Source organism: Pelobates fuscus, chromosome 7 (genome assembly GCF_036172605.1).
Source record: "Pelobates fuscus isolate aPelFus1 chromosome 7, aPelFus1.pri, whole genome shotgun sequence".
Lineage (NCBI taxonomy): Eukaryota > Metazoa > Chordata > Amphibia > Anura > Pelobatidae > Pelobates > Pelobates fuscus.
Genome location: NC_086323.1, coordinates 69,384,658 through 69,400,155, shown reverse-complemented (window position 1 = coordinate 69,400,155; position 15,498 = coordinate 69,384,658). Strand labels below are relative to the sequence as shown.

Below are 15,498 nucleotides of genomic sequence, written 5' to 3'. Positions count from 1 at the left end.
TCCATTGTGGCAATTTCCCACTTATATTTAGTTTCTTTGATGAGTAGTTTCTCTAGATTTCTAAATATTTCCTCAATGTCATTCCCCATTCTGTCTACTTTTTCCACTTTCTCTTCATCTTTATCAAACTTATATGATGATCTTTTTCTATAATCAAAAATAGACATGTTTATGCAGCCCCCTATTTACTATTACCAGACAAAAGAGTCAAAAGAAAAAACGATTATAAATAGGATGGCGCAAATGAGAGAAGGATCTTAGTACATGCAGCAACCAACAAAAACAAATCCTGGTAAAACGATTTGAACATAAAATAACTTACAGTGGTGATGGTGCGCAAAAAAAATAAAAAAAAAAATATATATATATATATAAATTCGTATTCACTATGGACCTCTTATAGAGAGTGAAAGTAACCCTGTGTACATAAAATGAGGTGTTTACAGAGTGGAAATATAAATAATTGAAAAACAAACAGTGGTTGTGGTGAAACAAAGCACAATCTGTAGGTATACTTGCAAACTTGGAAATCACTCTGACACCTATTAAGGAGACAAAAACAGAAAAAGAGCTCCTAGTGCAGCATAGTAATTAACTTATAAATATATAGAATAAAGCAAACAGGTGCCTTTTAGGTGTTACACTCACAAGATTGGAGTGGTAAAAGCACCACTCGTTGCTATAGCACTCAGGGAGGATCAGCCCCTAGAGTGCGTGGGATCCGTGGAAAGGAAGCTTGCAATCCGGATCTCAGGTAAGTATACTTTATATGTATACTTTAAAAGGCACCTGTTTGCTTTATTCTATATATTTATAAGTTAATTACTATGCTGCACTAGGAGCTCTTTTTCTGTTTTTGTCTCCTTAATAGGTGTCAGAGTGATTTCCAAGTTTGCAAGTATACCTACAGATTGTGCTTTGTTTCACCACAACCACTGTTTGTTTTTCAATTATTTATATTTCCACTCTGTAAACACCTCATTTTATGTACACAGGGTTACTTTCACTCTCTATAAGAGGTCCATAGTGAATACGAATTTATATATATATATATATATATTTTTTTTGCGCACCATCACCACTGTAAGTTATTATACATACAATGGCAATACATACCCCAAAAATCAATAGGTAAACTCACCCAGGTGTTACTCCTTCCCTTCCCGCCACGAATACTTCCGGGTATGCGCGCGCATCACCATACGTGCTCCGCCCCCAGTAGTGCGTATTGACGTGCAGGGAAAACGAAAGCCCGGTTACCTAGGCAACGTTATATACAAATACACCTTGCGTGAAGGGAAAGTTGTGAAGAATAAAAATACAGACATGCAAGTGACATTAAGAGGTTATACACTCCAAGTATAACCTATGCAAGTCAAATAAGAGTACCTAATACTGTGAACAACTGTATAGACTTGAAGTTAAATTTCAGTAATCCTGATCACTAAGACCAGGTATTAGATTAATATATATCTAATAAAGTGCTCAATAGAATATAGAGGGTGCCCAATATCTTAAAGTGATAGGGTGCTAAATATTAATAGCATTAACATGTAAATTACTATTCATTATAAAAGTGCAGCGTGCTGTAAAGTGTAACGTGCAACAAATAAAGTGCATATTCATTTACAAACTATGCATATATTACACATAACATATACCCCCTACTTCTATTACCACTAAAAACTATTTTCCATACAAATTAGAAATTAAAAACATATATTAGCTGGTGACCTCTAAATAAAAGATTGGTATGTAACATTCTCATTTAATCCCCTAGGAGATACTGTATCCAATTGATGTATCCAAAAAGCCTCTCTTTGAAGTAACATTTTACCTCTATCACCCCCCCCATTACAGGGGGGAGGGATGTGGTCTATACCCATAAATTTTAAAGCTGACAACGGGTGTTTTTTTATCAAGGAAATGTTGGGCAACAGGCTTGTCTGACACTTCATCTCTGTACGCTAGTCTAATACTTGAGCGGTGACCCCTAATTCTTTCACATAGTTGCGTCTCTGTTTTACCCACATAGTGTAACCCGCATGGACATGTCAGCTTATACACTACGTAGGGGTTTTTGCAAGTGATGGTGTGTTTTATATCATATATTCTATTAGTGTGTGGATGATTGAATTTCTTTGACGCAATCATACACTCCCTCGTATATTCTGTTTAACTGTCCCAGAGTAGCTATCCGTATGCACCAACAGGTCTTTTAAGTTCTTGTTCCTCTTATAACAAATTTGGCAAAGTGTCGTCTGCAGAAATCATCTTCCAATTGTCCTTCACAATAGCAGCTACTTGATTAGACGAGTTGTGGAATGTCATCGGAATACTATTTTCTGCACAGAATCTATCTTTGGGTACACTGGAGCTATTCTGGCTTTCGACAGTGCATCTTCCAAGACCTGTAATTTATAGCCCCTCTCCAAAAACTTCTGAGTCATGCTTTTCAATTGTACTTCAGCCATGTTTGTGTCAGAGTTGTTGCGTATCACTCTCTGAAACTGTGCCTTCGGAAGACTTTTTCAAAGACTGAGGATGTGCACTACTAGCATGTAGCAAGGTGTTTCGATCTGTTGGCTTCGTAAATAAAGTATATTGGACCCCATCCATCCCATAGGAGAGTTCCAGATCCAAATATTGGACACTATCTTCACTGATGTTTGCTGTAAATTTGATGGGTGACGTAAGGAGATTCAACTCATTTACCATAGTGTCCGCCTGTGTGTGAGAGCCCCGCCAGATGATCAACAGATCATCTATATAGCGATAATACCCAATAATATGCTCCTGGTACGGAGTCAAAATATGGGCTGTTTCATAAATATACATGAATGCGTTTGCATACATAGGGGCCATTGCAGACCCCTTAGATGTTCCGGCCACTTGTAAAAACCACTGATTTTCAAATCTGAAGTGGTTATTATGTAAAATGAGAGACAAAAGTTCTAATACAAATTCAACAGGTGGTCCTTGGTAAATAGGGGACTCACACAACACTTGTCGCATTGCTTCAACACCTCCTGAATGAGGAATAACTGTATATAAATTTTTAACATCCATTGTGATGAATATTGGAGTTATACCATCAAACTTCAAAGACTTGATCCTATGTAGAAGCGTCTGCATATCTTTAATACATGAGTGTAGTTGTTCCACAGGTTCCTTAAAAATAAAGTCCAGCCATTGTGCTATAGGCTGCAGAATACCATTGATGGCAGAGACAATGGGTCGGCCCAGAGGTTTAGTTACACTTTTGTGGATCTTTGGTATACTGTAAATTATGGGAGTGCGGGGATATTGCTTATTTAAAAAGTTGTATAAATCAAGACTGATATAGCCGGCTCTGAGGCCCATCTCTAATAAATCCACAATCTTCCTTTGGATATCCAGAGTGGGATCACCTAGTAAAGGACAATACGTATTTCTGTCCTGAAGTTGATGCTTGAGGTCCTCAGAATAATCAACATAATTCATAAGAACAATTCCTCCTCCTTTATCCGCCGAGCGGATAACAATAGTGTGATCCTCAGCTAGAGTCTTAAGCACTTGTCGTTCTTTTTTAGTAAGATTATGTGGCTTATCTTGTTTCTTAGAAAAAATATATCCTGTGACATCTTTGAGGTAGTTGTTCGAAAGGTCTTAATTGAAGATTTATTTGTCTGTGGATCAAACGTAGACTTCGCTCTAAACTTCTCTGATCTGGTGTAAGTATGTTGGGTTTTCTCTTTGTGCATCGCATGAAAAAAATTCCTTCAATCTCAGATTTCTTCCTAATAGAAATAATTCTGTACTCCACTTGAACGAATTTGCAGAACTAGTAGGGACATATGATAGCCCTTTACTGAGGATACTCACTTCTGCTTCACTAAGTTGTCTGTGGGAGAGATTGAAAATCTGAGTTATTTCTGATAGGGGGGTTTGCCCCTTGGCACCACTTTGGCCCTTGCGCCCCCTCCTGTTTCTGTATTTTCTTCGCCTCTGACCTTGCTCCTTGTTACGGAGCCTAGGACCTCCTGTCCTAAAAAAGTAGGTGTATCACCTTGAGTTTCATTTTCAGATGTAGATTCTCCAGAGGTTATATCAATGGTAGTACCTTTTGGGCGTATTATTCTTTTGCGAAAACGCTTAGGCCTTGGTGAGCCCTGTATACACGGTTGTCTTTATAGTCTTGTTGGACCATTTCATATTTCTGCTTTTTAACCCCTTAAGGACCCATGACATGTGTGACATGTCATGATTCCCTTTTATTCCAGAAGTTTGGTCCTTAAGGGGTTAAATCTCACCAGCTCATTCTTATATTTTAAAAGCTCCACCTTAAGTTGTTGTAATAATTTTATCCCTTCTGCTGAAGCCAAAAAAATAGCCTGTACAGATTCAAATGTAAGGATTTGTTGCTTAACTTCCATCAAGTCTGTCTTGACGTCCTTAATAGTTATAAGCATCAGGTAAAGCGAAGCCTTGTTGAGGACATGAGTCCAATCTCTGCAAACTGTTGCTTTCAATCTCCCAATCGTGGGTACATTCAAAAGTCTAAAGCCACGTGGGATCATTTTGGCTTTAAAATAATCTGACAAAAACAAACCGTGTATATCTAAATCCACACTTTTTTTTATGTAAAACGCAACAATTTGAAATAAACATCTCTTGATGTAGTTTGGCTAGGTAATTCTTGGCTAGTCTGCTCCCATAGAATTTGAGATGCTTCTTCAGATGTAAACTGCAAAGTTTCTGCATGCTCTACATAGGTTCCAGCTAATGCTAAAAATGTGTCCATGTTAAATGTTGTCCATGCTAATAGCAATGAAAAATAATATATTGCCAAGCATGTAAGAGCTAAATATGCTCAATATTTACTAAAGGTGCAAAAACAAATGCACTAGTAGCTGGTGCACAAAGGTAAGGAGGTAGAGCCCCACACTCCCACAAATATTAAAAAATAGCAATATTCCCCTGCATTCACGCTCAAAAGGTAAATCACCGGGCGCATCACCAAGGCTCCAAAGAAATAGAAATCCACCAGATAAGGTTGCTCAACACCAGTTGTCAGCTTTAAAGTTTATGGGTATAGACCACATCCCTCTCCCCTGTAGGGGGGGGTGATAGAGGTAAAATGTTACTTCAAACAGAGGCTTTTTGGATACATCAATTGGATACAGTATCTCCTAGGGGATTAAATGAGAATGTTACATACCAATCTTTTATTTAGAGGTCACCAGCTAATATATATTTTTAATTTCTAATTTGTATGGAAAATAGTTTTTAGTGGTAATAGAAGTAGGGGTATGTTATGTGTAATATATGCATAGTTTGTAAATGAATATGCACTTTATTTTTTGCACGTTACACTTTACAGCACGCTGCACTTTTATAATGAATAGTAATTTACATGTTAATGCTATTAATATTTAGCACCCTATCACTTTAAGATATTGGGCACCCTCTATATTCTATTGAGCACTTTATTAGATATATATGTATTAATCTAATACCTGGTCTTAGTGATCAGGATTACTGAAATTTAACTTCAAGTCTATACAGTTGTTCACAGTATTAGGTACTCTTATTTGACTTGCATAGGTTATACTTGGAGTGTATAACCTCTTAATGTCACTTGCATGTCTGTATTTTTATTCTTCACAACTTTCCCTTCACGCAAGGTGTATTTGTATATAACGTTGCCTAGGTAACCGGGCTTTCATTTTTCCCTGCACGTCAATATGCACTACTGGGGGCGGAGCACGTATGGTGATGCGGCGCGCATACCCGGAAGTATTTGTGGCGCTGGCGGGAAGGGAAGGAGCAACACCTGGGTGAGGAGAGAGAGAGAGAGAGAGAGAGAGAGAGAGAGAGAGAGAGAGAGAGAGAGAGAGAGAGAGAGAGAGAGAGAGAGAGAGAGAGAGAGAGAGAGAGAGAGAGAGAGAGAGAGGAGAGAGAGAGAGAGAGAGAGAGAGAGAGAGAGAGAGAGAGAGAGAGAGAGAGAGAGAGAGAGAGAGAGAGAGAGAGAGAGAGAGAGAGAGAGAGAGAGAGAGAATATTACAAACTGATTATAAGTTCTCATGATTTAATATGTAAATGAGCCTTTTGAAACTAATCAAGAAATGTTTCCCAATCCCGATACCCGAGCTATTTACTTACAAATGCGGGGTTTTATAAGTCACTAATGCGATTAGAGATTAGAGATAGAGATATGTATCATTTTATTAATTACAATTTGCGGGACCTGCCTGGAATTTAATATGCTATATTTGACCCTGTAACTTCCCAAACACCATAAAACCGGTACATAGGGCGTACTGTTTTACACGTGAGACTTTGCTGAATACAAATATGTGTATTTTATTCCAGTAAAAACAAACAGTATTAGGACATTCACGGTTAAAATGTCATGCAGAACTAAAAAAAGAAAGATTTTTTTTTTCTTAATTTCTCACATTTGTTTAGTTGTTCTTCATATTAAATTATGTTTCATAGCTAAATATTTGATGTTAAACGAAAGCCCTATTTCTCCTGAATAAAATGATATATAATAAGTGTGAGTGCACTTAATATGAAAGAGGCGAATTACGCCTGAACAGTCATATAGTCAAATTCCAGGTTTTGTTCGTGTACATTTGGCTCGGTCCTTAAGGGGGTTAAAGTGTTCAAATGTACATGTACCCGCACTTCTTCCAGTCTGATAAAACCTGAGTAAAATGTTAAGCCAGATCGAACTATTCTTCAATATAGATAGACAGGTACACACTACTAGCCATTAGCCAGCTGGTTTTTTAATCCATTTTTTACTGTCACACTTTAGCAGATAGCCCTGATTGCGAGAGAGCATGGATGTCACACTTTAGCAGATAGCCCTGATTGCGAGAGAGCATGGATGTCACACTTTAGTAGAGAGCCCTGAGTGTGAGAGGGCAGGGGCTGTGTCTGTATGAGGTGATGGGAGAGCAGGGGCTGTGTCTGTATGAGGTGATGGGAGAGCAGGGGCTGTGTCTGTATGAGGTGATGGGAGAGCAGGGGCTGTGTCTGTATGAGGTGATGGGAGAGCAGGGGCTGTGTCTGTATGAGGTGATGGGAGAGCAGGGGCTGTGTCTGTATGAGGTTATGGGAGAGCAGGGGCTGTGTCTGTATGAGGTGATGGGAGAGCAGGGGCTGTGTCTGTATGAGGTGATGGGAGAGCAGGGGCTGTGTCTGTATGAGGTGAGAGCAGGGCTGTGTCTGTATGAGGTGAGGGGAGAGCAGGGGCTGTGTCTGTATGAGGTGAGGGGAGAGCAGGGGCTGTGTCTGTATGAGGTGAGGGGAGAGCAGGGCTGTGTCTGTATGAGGTGAGGGGAGAGCAGGGGCTGTGTCTGTATGAGGTGATGGGAGAGCAGTGGCTGTGTCTGTATGAGGTGAGGGGAGAGCAGGGGCTGTGTCTGTATGAGGTGAGGGGAGAGCAGGGGCTGTGTCTGTATGAGGTGAGGGGAGAGCAGGGGCTGTGTCTGTATGAGGTGAGAGCAGTGGCTGTGTCTGTATGAGGTGAGGGGAGAGCAGGGGCTGTGTCTGTATGAGGTGAGAGCAGTGGCTGTGTCTGTATGAGGTGAGGGGAGAGCAGGGGCTGTGTCTGTATGAGGTGACGGGAGAGCAGGGGCTGTGTCTGTATGAGGTGACGGGAGAGCAGGGGCTGTGTCTGTATGAGGTGACGGGAGAGCAGGGGCTGTGTCTGTATGAGGTGAGGGGAGAGCAGGGGATGTGTCTGCATGAGGTGATGGGAGAGCAGGGGCTGTGTCTGCATGAGGTGATGGGAGAGCAGGGGCTGTGTCTGCATGAGGTGATGGGAGAGCAGGGGCTGTGTCTGTATGAGGTGATGGGAGAGCAGGGGCTGTGTCTGTATGAGGTGATGGGAGAGCAGGGGCTGTGTCTGTATGAGGTGAGGGGAGAGCAGGGGCTGTGTCTGTATGAGGTGATCAGCCGTGTCCCATACCTGAGCAGGTCCCGGCTGAGCTGGTCACACAGCATGTCTCTTAGTTTGTGCCGCTCCTTCCCATCCCTGGCAGTGAGCCCCCTCAGCTCTGCGGGCACCGCTCGACCCCCGGCCGCCATTCACAGGTGCCCACACAGGTAGAGCCTGATACATAGGACCTGGTCACTCAGCACAGCCATTAATGGAGCCGCAACAGGTTACCCCGCCCCGAGGGACGGTAACCAAGGCAACCGTGGGAGCAGAGCCTGGAGAGCGCACGCGAGGCCAGGAGTACTGCCAGCACTTGTAATGGAGTCCCAGATACACCAAGCTCGGCCCGTCGCCAGGTAACCGGGTCCCCGCGGAGCGGATACCTGGTTAGAGCCCGCAGGTGGGTTTGTGCGTTACTGCTGGGAAGCGTCCCCAGCTTCGTGACGTCATACGCGGAAGCTAAGCTCCGAAAACAGAACCTCGAACAAATGGCAGGGAGCGTTCTGAGACAGGCGGCTTCTCATTGGACAGCACGGCTTAGCGGGCGGGGTCTTCACTTTGCCGCTCTGATAGTGAACTTTGGGACACACGTGACGCTGGCACTAGTCGGTAAAGAGTCAATGGCTCACACAGCAGCCGTCACAGATAATAAGCTACCCCGTCCGTAAATGGGTCTGAAAAGGAAATCAGGATTGTGGGAGAGAGTCAAACCCAAAGAAAATGGGTAGAGAGGAAGACACATAGAAGGGAGATTGTCGGGGACAGACAGTAGGGGGTTGAGGAAGAGAGAGACAGTAGGAGGTTGTGGAAAAAAGAGACAGACCATAGGCGTGCGCAGCCTATTGCATTAGGGTGTGCACCCTAAAGCACAAACACACGCCGCATATATATATATATACATACATACACACACATACATATACTGCTGTGTGTGTGTGCTGCTGGTGCGCTGTGTGTGTGTGGGTGTTCGTAGTGTGCTATGTGTGTGAGGGTGCTGTGTGTGAGGGTGCTGGTAGTGTGCTGTGTGTGAGGGTGTTTGTGTATGTGTGTTTGGGGCCTGTTAGTGTGCTGTGTGTGTGAGGGTGCTGTTTGTGTGATATGTGTGTGTGAGGGTGCTGTTTGTGTCGTGTATTTGTGAGGGTGCTGTTATTGTGCTGTGTGTGAGTGTGCTGTTTGTGTGAGGGAGCTGTGTGTGTTTGTGAGGGTGCTGTTAGTGTGCTGTGTGTGTGAGGGTGCGGTTTGTGTGCTGTGTATGTGAGGGTGCCGTGTGTGCGCGCTGTTTGTGTTAGGGTGCTGTATGTGTGTAGGTGCTGTGTGTGTGTGTGTGCTGTATGCTTGGAGGGATTGTGAAGGTGGGGCAGATTAGTAAATAACCCCCTCCCTTCTTACCTTATGTAGGAAGGGGGGATCCTTGCTGTCCAAGGGAGAGTGAACTCTAGCCTGCGGGGCTAGAGTTCACTCTCGCGAGATCTGAGCATTGCCGCGGCAACGCTCAGATCTCGCGAGAGGAACCTGGCGGAGCTTCTGTCTAGAGCTCCCCGGGTCCTCTCCTGCCTCCCTCCATGCTGCTGGTGAGGTAGATCTTTGATCTCCCCGCCGGCCCATGGAGGCTAAGAGCAGAGCCGGCGCTTAGATAGCGCCAGCTCTGCATGAGCCGACAGGGGAGATCCGGAGATCTCCCCTGCCGGCAGGGGTCAAGTCCTGGGGAATAAAGTGTGGGATCTCTCCCAAGATTCCCACCCCCCCAAAAAAAATATACACTTGTGTGTGTGTGTGTGTGTGTGTGTATATATGTATATATATATATATATACGCGTACACACACTCACACACACATACTCAGACACACACACATATATTCACAGACACACAACATACATTCACAGACACACACACACACACACACTTACAGGCACACACACACACTTACAGGCACACACACATACACACACACTCACTTACAGACACATACACACACTTACAGGCACACACACATACATTCACAGACACACACTCACTTACAGACACATACACTCACAGACACACACATACATTCACAGACACACACACTTACAGACACACACACACACACATACATTCACAGACACACACTCACTTACAGACACATACACTCACAGACACACATACACACACACTTACAGACACATACACTCACAGACACACACACAAACACTCACAGACACACACACATACATTCACATACACACTTACAGGCACACAGACACACACATACACACTTACAAACACATACACTCACAGACACACACACACTTACAGACACTCACACATACATACATTCACAGACACACACACTCACACACATTGACAATTTTTTTTTTTTTTTTTTACAAAAATTGGCCACCCAGCCTCCCTACCTGGAGAGCTGGCGTGGTCTTGTCCCTGGGGTCCAGTGGGTCGGGCGGCTCTCTCCATACAACAAGCGGCGAGGGAGCTGTGTGCTCTCTGCTCCCTCTCACCGCGCGGGCTGTCTGCTGTAGCTGGGAGCCGGAATATGACGTCATATTCCGGCTCCCATTATCAGCAAACGGCGCGCGGCGAGAGGGAGCAGAGAGCATACAGCTCCCTCGCCGCTTGTTGTATGGAGAGAGCCGCCCGACCGGGGGGGGGGTACGGGTGTCCATCACCTCTTGCTCCCCCCCATGACGGGGGGAGGAGGAGGAAAGCATTTGGGGGCGGCAGAGTACCTGCGGGAACAGCGTTCCTGCAGGACTCACAGGCGTGCCGCGGGGATTAGGGTGTGCCCAGGCACACCCGGCACACCCCGTGCGCACGCCTATGAGACAGACAGTAGGAGGTTGTGGAATAGAGAGACAGTAGGAGGTTGTGGAAGAGAGAGAAAGTAGGGGCTTGTGAAATAAAGAGACAGGCAGTAGGGGGTTGTGGAAGAGAGAGACAGTAGGGGCTTGTGAAATAAAGAGACCGACAGTAGGGGCTGTGGAAGAAAGATACACAAAGCAAGACTAACCGAGGGAAACCTTGGTGGCCACCTAGGGCTCATGGGTTGTTTAGGGGCTCCCGAACCTTGAATTTGCTTGGCATCATTAACCATCTTTATGTGAAAAATGAAGCAGTTAAACTGGTGGATCAAGGGAAGGTCATGTCCCCCTGACCTGACACAAATTAAGTATATGTCCCATATACATAGTTGAAATAAATTAAAATGCATATTTAAAAACGAAAGATTTATTGAATGAAACAATTAAGAAAAATTAAGTTTTAGTCAATGGGAAACTGCTCTGCAATATGTAGAAGCAGAGTGTTAAAGGGACACTATAGGCACCCAGACCACTCATTGAAGTGGTCTGGGTGCAATGTCCCCTTAACCCTACAGTGGTAATTATTGCAGTTTACCTCTGAACGTTAACTCCTCCTCTAGTGGCTGTCTACCAGACATCCACTAGACGAGGGACTTCCGGAATCGAAACAGACCTTTGATCCGTTATCTGACGCTGGACATCCTCACGCTATGCACGAGGACCATCAGCGTCAGATTTTTTCCCCGTAGGAAATCACTCCATGCTGTCTGTCTGTGCCTTCTCCTCCTCCCTCCCTCTTTATTTACGCTGGAAGGAAATGATCTGCTGTTTAACACTTCCCCCTAGCTGGCAGATACTACAGGAGCCCAGTCACACTCTTAAAGGGCCGCAGCGCGCGACAGGGCCCCTGCCCAGGAACAAAGAAATAACAGACATCGGGTGGACTTAAGTGCATGGGCCCCCTGACCATGCAGGCCTCGGCTGAACCGGTGGTAGTTCTGCCACTGACGAGGCTAACCAGGCATCTGTTGGGGCAGCGTTTTTGCTGCCCTACTTGGAAGAGTCACTGAAAGCAAATGCCTTGTTAGCCCCCATGGTAAATACAGCACTGTGTGTATTTACATATTAGATAATACAAATGTGATCTCATACACGGGAGATCGGATGACTAATGAACCCCTGAGGAAGTCCAGGTAATAGACGGACAAAACGCGTAGGGTTTGAGCTACCAGTAGAGAGTTTTATTTAATGGTTTATTTATTTTTATGTTGTACAATAAATTGCCTGAATTTTTAGCCAGTCGTCTTGAAGTGTTGTTCTTGGAATCCAGCCAGAGACTACATCTTCTGAGACTTGATGTGCTTTGATACCACTTGAGATTTGTAAGTGTAACCTATTAAAGCGCTAAGTTCTTTTTATATGGTCTACAGCAGTGGTTCCCAACCCAGTCCTCAAGTACCCCCTAACAGTCCAGGATTTAGAAATGACCCAGTTGTGTTTAAGGTGTTTCTAGAAAAAAACACTTAAGAAACAACAGGGTAATCCCTAAATCTTGGACTGATAGGGGGTACTTGAGGACTGGGTTGGGAACCCTTGGTCTTCACTTATTATTGTTTATTTTTTTACTCTCTCCTATATGCCCTTTTATCGTGTCTGAGGATTTTTCGTTCATCATACACCATGTGATGCGCTTACAATCAATTATAATCTTGTGAGTGCAACCTAAAGCGCACTGTGCTTTTATACTCTTGAGGACCTGGAGGAGTCCTGTCATATTCTTATACAGTCTTGGGAGATTTTAAATTTAGGTAAACCTTCTTTGAGGGGTTTGTCTGCACTTTGTGTTAATTCCACTTCTTATATAAGGGTGTTAGATTTTGTACTATATACTTTCAAGAGGGGTTTATTCACTGAATTGGAATGACAGGTTTTAGGCTAAAATAGGAGATGTATGTGTCTTTCTATAACTGCAGTGATCTTCAAAAATCTCTGTAGCTACAAGCCTGCCCTCTGATATTCCAAAAGGAGTTAGTTTTACTACCTCTTTTTCAGTATGAGATCATCCATTCAATGGGCACAACTAGGAGAGATGGCAGTGGCTTGGTAGATCAATGCACACAGTCTGGTTTGCAAAAGTGTAGTTGCTATCAGCTTATTAGGAGTTTAATTCATCCTATTTGATGAGAAGAAATTTGGCTGGGGACAGAGGCGTAACTAGAAACCCCCGGGCCTCGTGTGAAAACTTGTCAAGTTTAGGCTCCCCAACACGCAAACTAAGGGATTCAAAAGGTACACAAAGCCAGACGTATTACCGGTGCTTCGAATGGCCGGACTTAACGTGAAAAAATACAGGGATGAGAATAGAAAAGGTCAGACGAGCCAAGGTCAGGATTGGAGACGGAAGAAAAAGCGAATAACAAGCCTAGGGTCAAGGATGCCAGAAGTACGGATAACCGGAAAACAAGCCAGATACCAAAAAAGACAAACCAACAGAACGCATTGTCGGGCTACAAGAGACCACAACAGCGCAAGGAAGTGATGAAAGAGGGAGGTATAAATAGGGCTAAGTGAGAGCTGATAGGCTAGGGAACATAATAGGGCAGTAATTAAATAGATATAAATAGAGTGTCAGTTCAAAGGTAAAAAATGGTACTTCACTTTTAAGAAGCCGGAGACAAGTTGCACGCCCCCTAGCTCGTAAAAGCGCGCGCACCCGGGTGTGCGCACGTGCACGATTTCGGCTGGGCGTCTGCACAGCGTGCAGGGACAGGACGGACGGCGGGACCAGAGAAGCGCGGGCCGGGAGGAGGTATGACAAAACTGCCCTGGGCCGCACCTCAATGTGTCTCATTTCTGCCCCAGCCCCTCCATATGTCTAATTCCGCTGTTGAAGCACTCCCTGTGTGGACCTTTATCCCAGCTGCACTAACGATGCACTCGACAAGGGCGATGCTTTGGGCAAAAATATAGATATCCAGGATCTCCCACTGAAATCAGGAATACACATAAAAGGTTGTGGAGAGGGGATCCAATAATCCAAGAGGAATGTGTTATATATGGATCAGGGTCTATAGGTGCTGGAAGAGGAGAGACTGGGGTACAATGCACAGTATCCCGTGTTAACAGGAGGAATCTGGGAGAGATGGGCTTTTGGAAATAAATAATATAATAATAGTAATATTACAGTGAGATTAGTAGCAGTGGAAATAAATGGAGGGATTCTGCTCCGTGGTAGATTGAATAGAGCAGCCATAGGAGGGCAGGGGGTTAATGGTCTGGATGGGCAATCAGAGCAAGGAGAATATAAGCAAATCGTTCCTACCATGCAGAGCCACATCCACTGTCCCCTCAACCCCCTCACTGCCGCCACGATATGCAATCTGCAATCGTTGAAGCTCCAACATGTGATTTCAGAGTGCAGGAACTTCAGTAAGGAACATCTTCACTGTGCACATAGCCCCAGGAATTGAGAGTCAAGGCTAATAATAATAATATTGTGCATATTTTAGATCCGCAGCTTTTCTGTAGCACACTCTAGCCTGGTCAGCCAGCTCTCATGACAACCCCTTGTGCTTGTGCTGTGCTGCCAGGGACAGTTCTTTGGTGTCCCCCAATGTGGGACATCAGGGAACTAAATAAGGACAGCAGGAAAGGACCTAAAAATATGAACGGTCCCACGCAAAGTAGACATTGGTTTTACATTTTGTTTCCATTTTCAGTACGTTGCAAAGCGTATAATGCTTTTGGAGATCCTTGCAAATATTTATAAGCACAGTATTGGACCATGGATTCATTGTATTTATCAATATTTATCACCACACTTACTCTATTTGAGAAAAAAACAAAACATGTTTTTGCTTGTATACTAACATTTTAGACCTTGTGTGAATCATTCCAATACAAATAGGTGAAAAATACAAATGTTTTTAACCTTTTCTTAATGATACCTATCCTGTGAGAGGGGAATGGGCAACTATACCATTTTTGATGACTGCCTCTTGAACATTTGTGAAATAAAAATTGTGTAAAATTACATAATTTTAGTGGTTTGTCTGCAAAGCAATCTATACACAACATTTCTATGTTGTGATATGTTTATACGTTCGCTTTGTAGCCCTTGCTTCAAACACGTTATACTTCTATTTTATAACTGAAAAAGTGTTCATATTCGTGCTTTTGCTTGAAAAGCATTTGTTTCAATGTTTTTTTATGAGAAGGTAAGTTGGGATATTGCAGTGATTGCATTGTGTCTCAATACTTCTCTATGAGAAGCATCTGATTGGGAACAATTAATCAATAATGATGACTTCACAGGAGGAGGACCGAGGTTGCTGGTAGGAGACTGTTCTGGCTTTGGAAAGATGAATTTACTTGATTTTAACACTTTCAGTCCAGAAATGGGGGGGGGAAGCAGTAATCTAAATCTGCATATATTTTAATTGGAGTGTTCCTTTAACGTGAAACATTTTACCTTTTGGCTACATATAGCAAAAAACATGCAAATGAAGTAATGTCCTGCCATATGTATACTCCCAACAAATCAGTAAGTTACCTACTGTTATACTGCAGCCACGAGGAACAAAACCCCACAAATAAATGCAAATTATCATAATTGCATGAATTCAGTAATACTTGTGCCTTTGTCTGAAGATCAATAGACACAGAATAGCTCAGACATATTTTTGACTTTGTGGCATATGATGTCTTGTATTGCATGACTAGTGAGCAGTGCAGAGAGAGAAAAAAATCAATTGCATCATTAAATAC

The 15,498-nt window shown here is 43.5% G+C and overlaps 1 protein-coding gene across 3 annotated transcripts in view; it reads right to left on the bottom strand.

The window, feature by feature from the left end:
* Window positions 1-8,082, bottom strand: part of BTBD8 (BTB domain containing 8) — an 83,482-nt gene extending 75,400 nt beyond the window's left edge. For 2 of the 3 annotated variants that reach the window (XM_063428386.1, XM_063428387.1), the window contains exon 1: window positions 7,964-8,082. In XM_063428386.1, coding sequence (XP_063284456.1) covers window positions 7,964-8,082 — 119 coding nt within the window. The remainder of the gene's footprint in view (window positions 1-7,963) is intronic. The other variant, XM_063428388.1, reaches the window with a different exon arrangement.
* Between the last annotated feature and the right edge of the window lie 7,416 nt (window positions 8,083-15,498).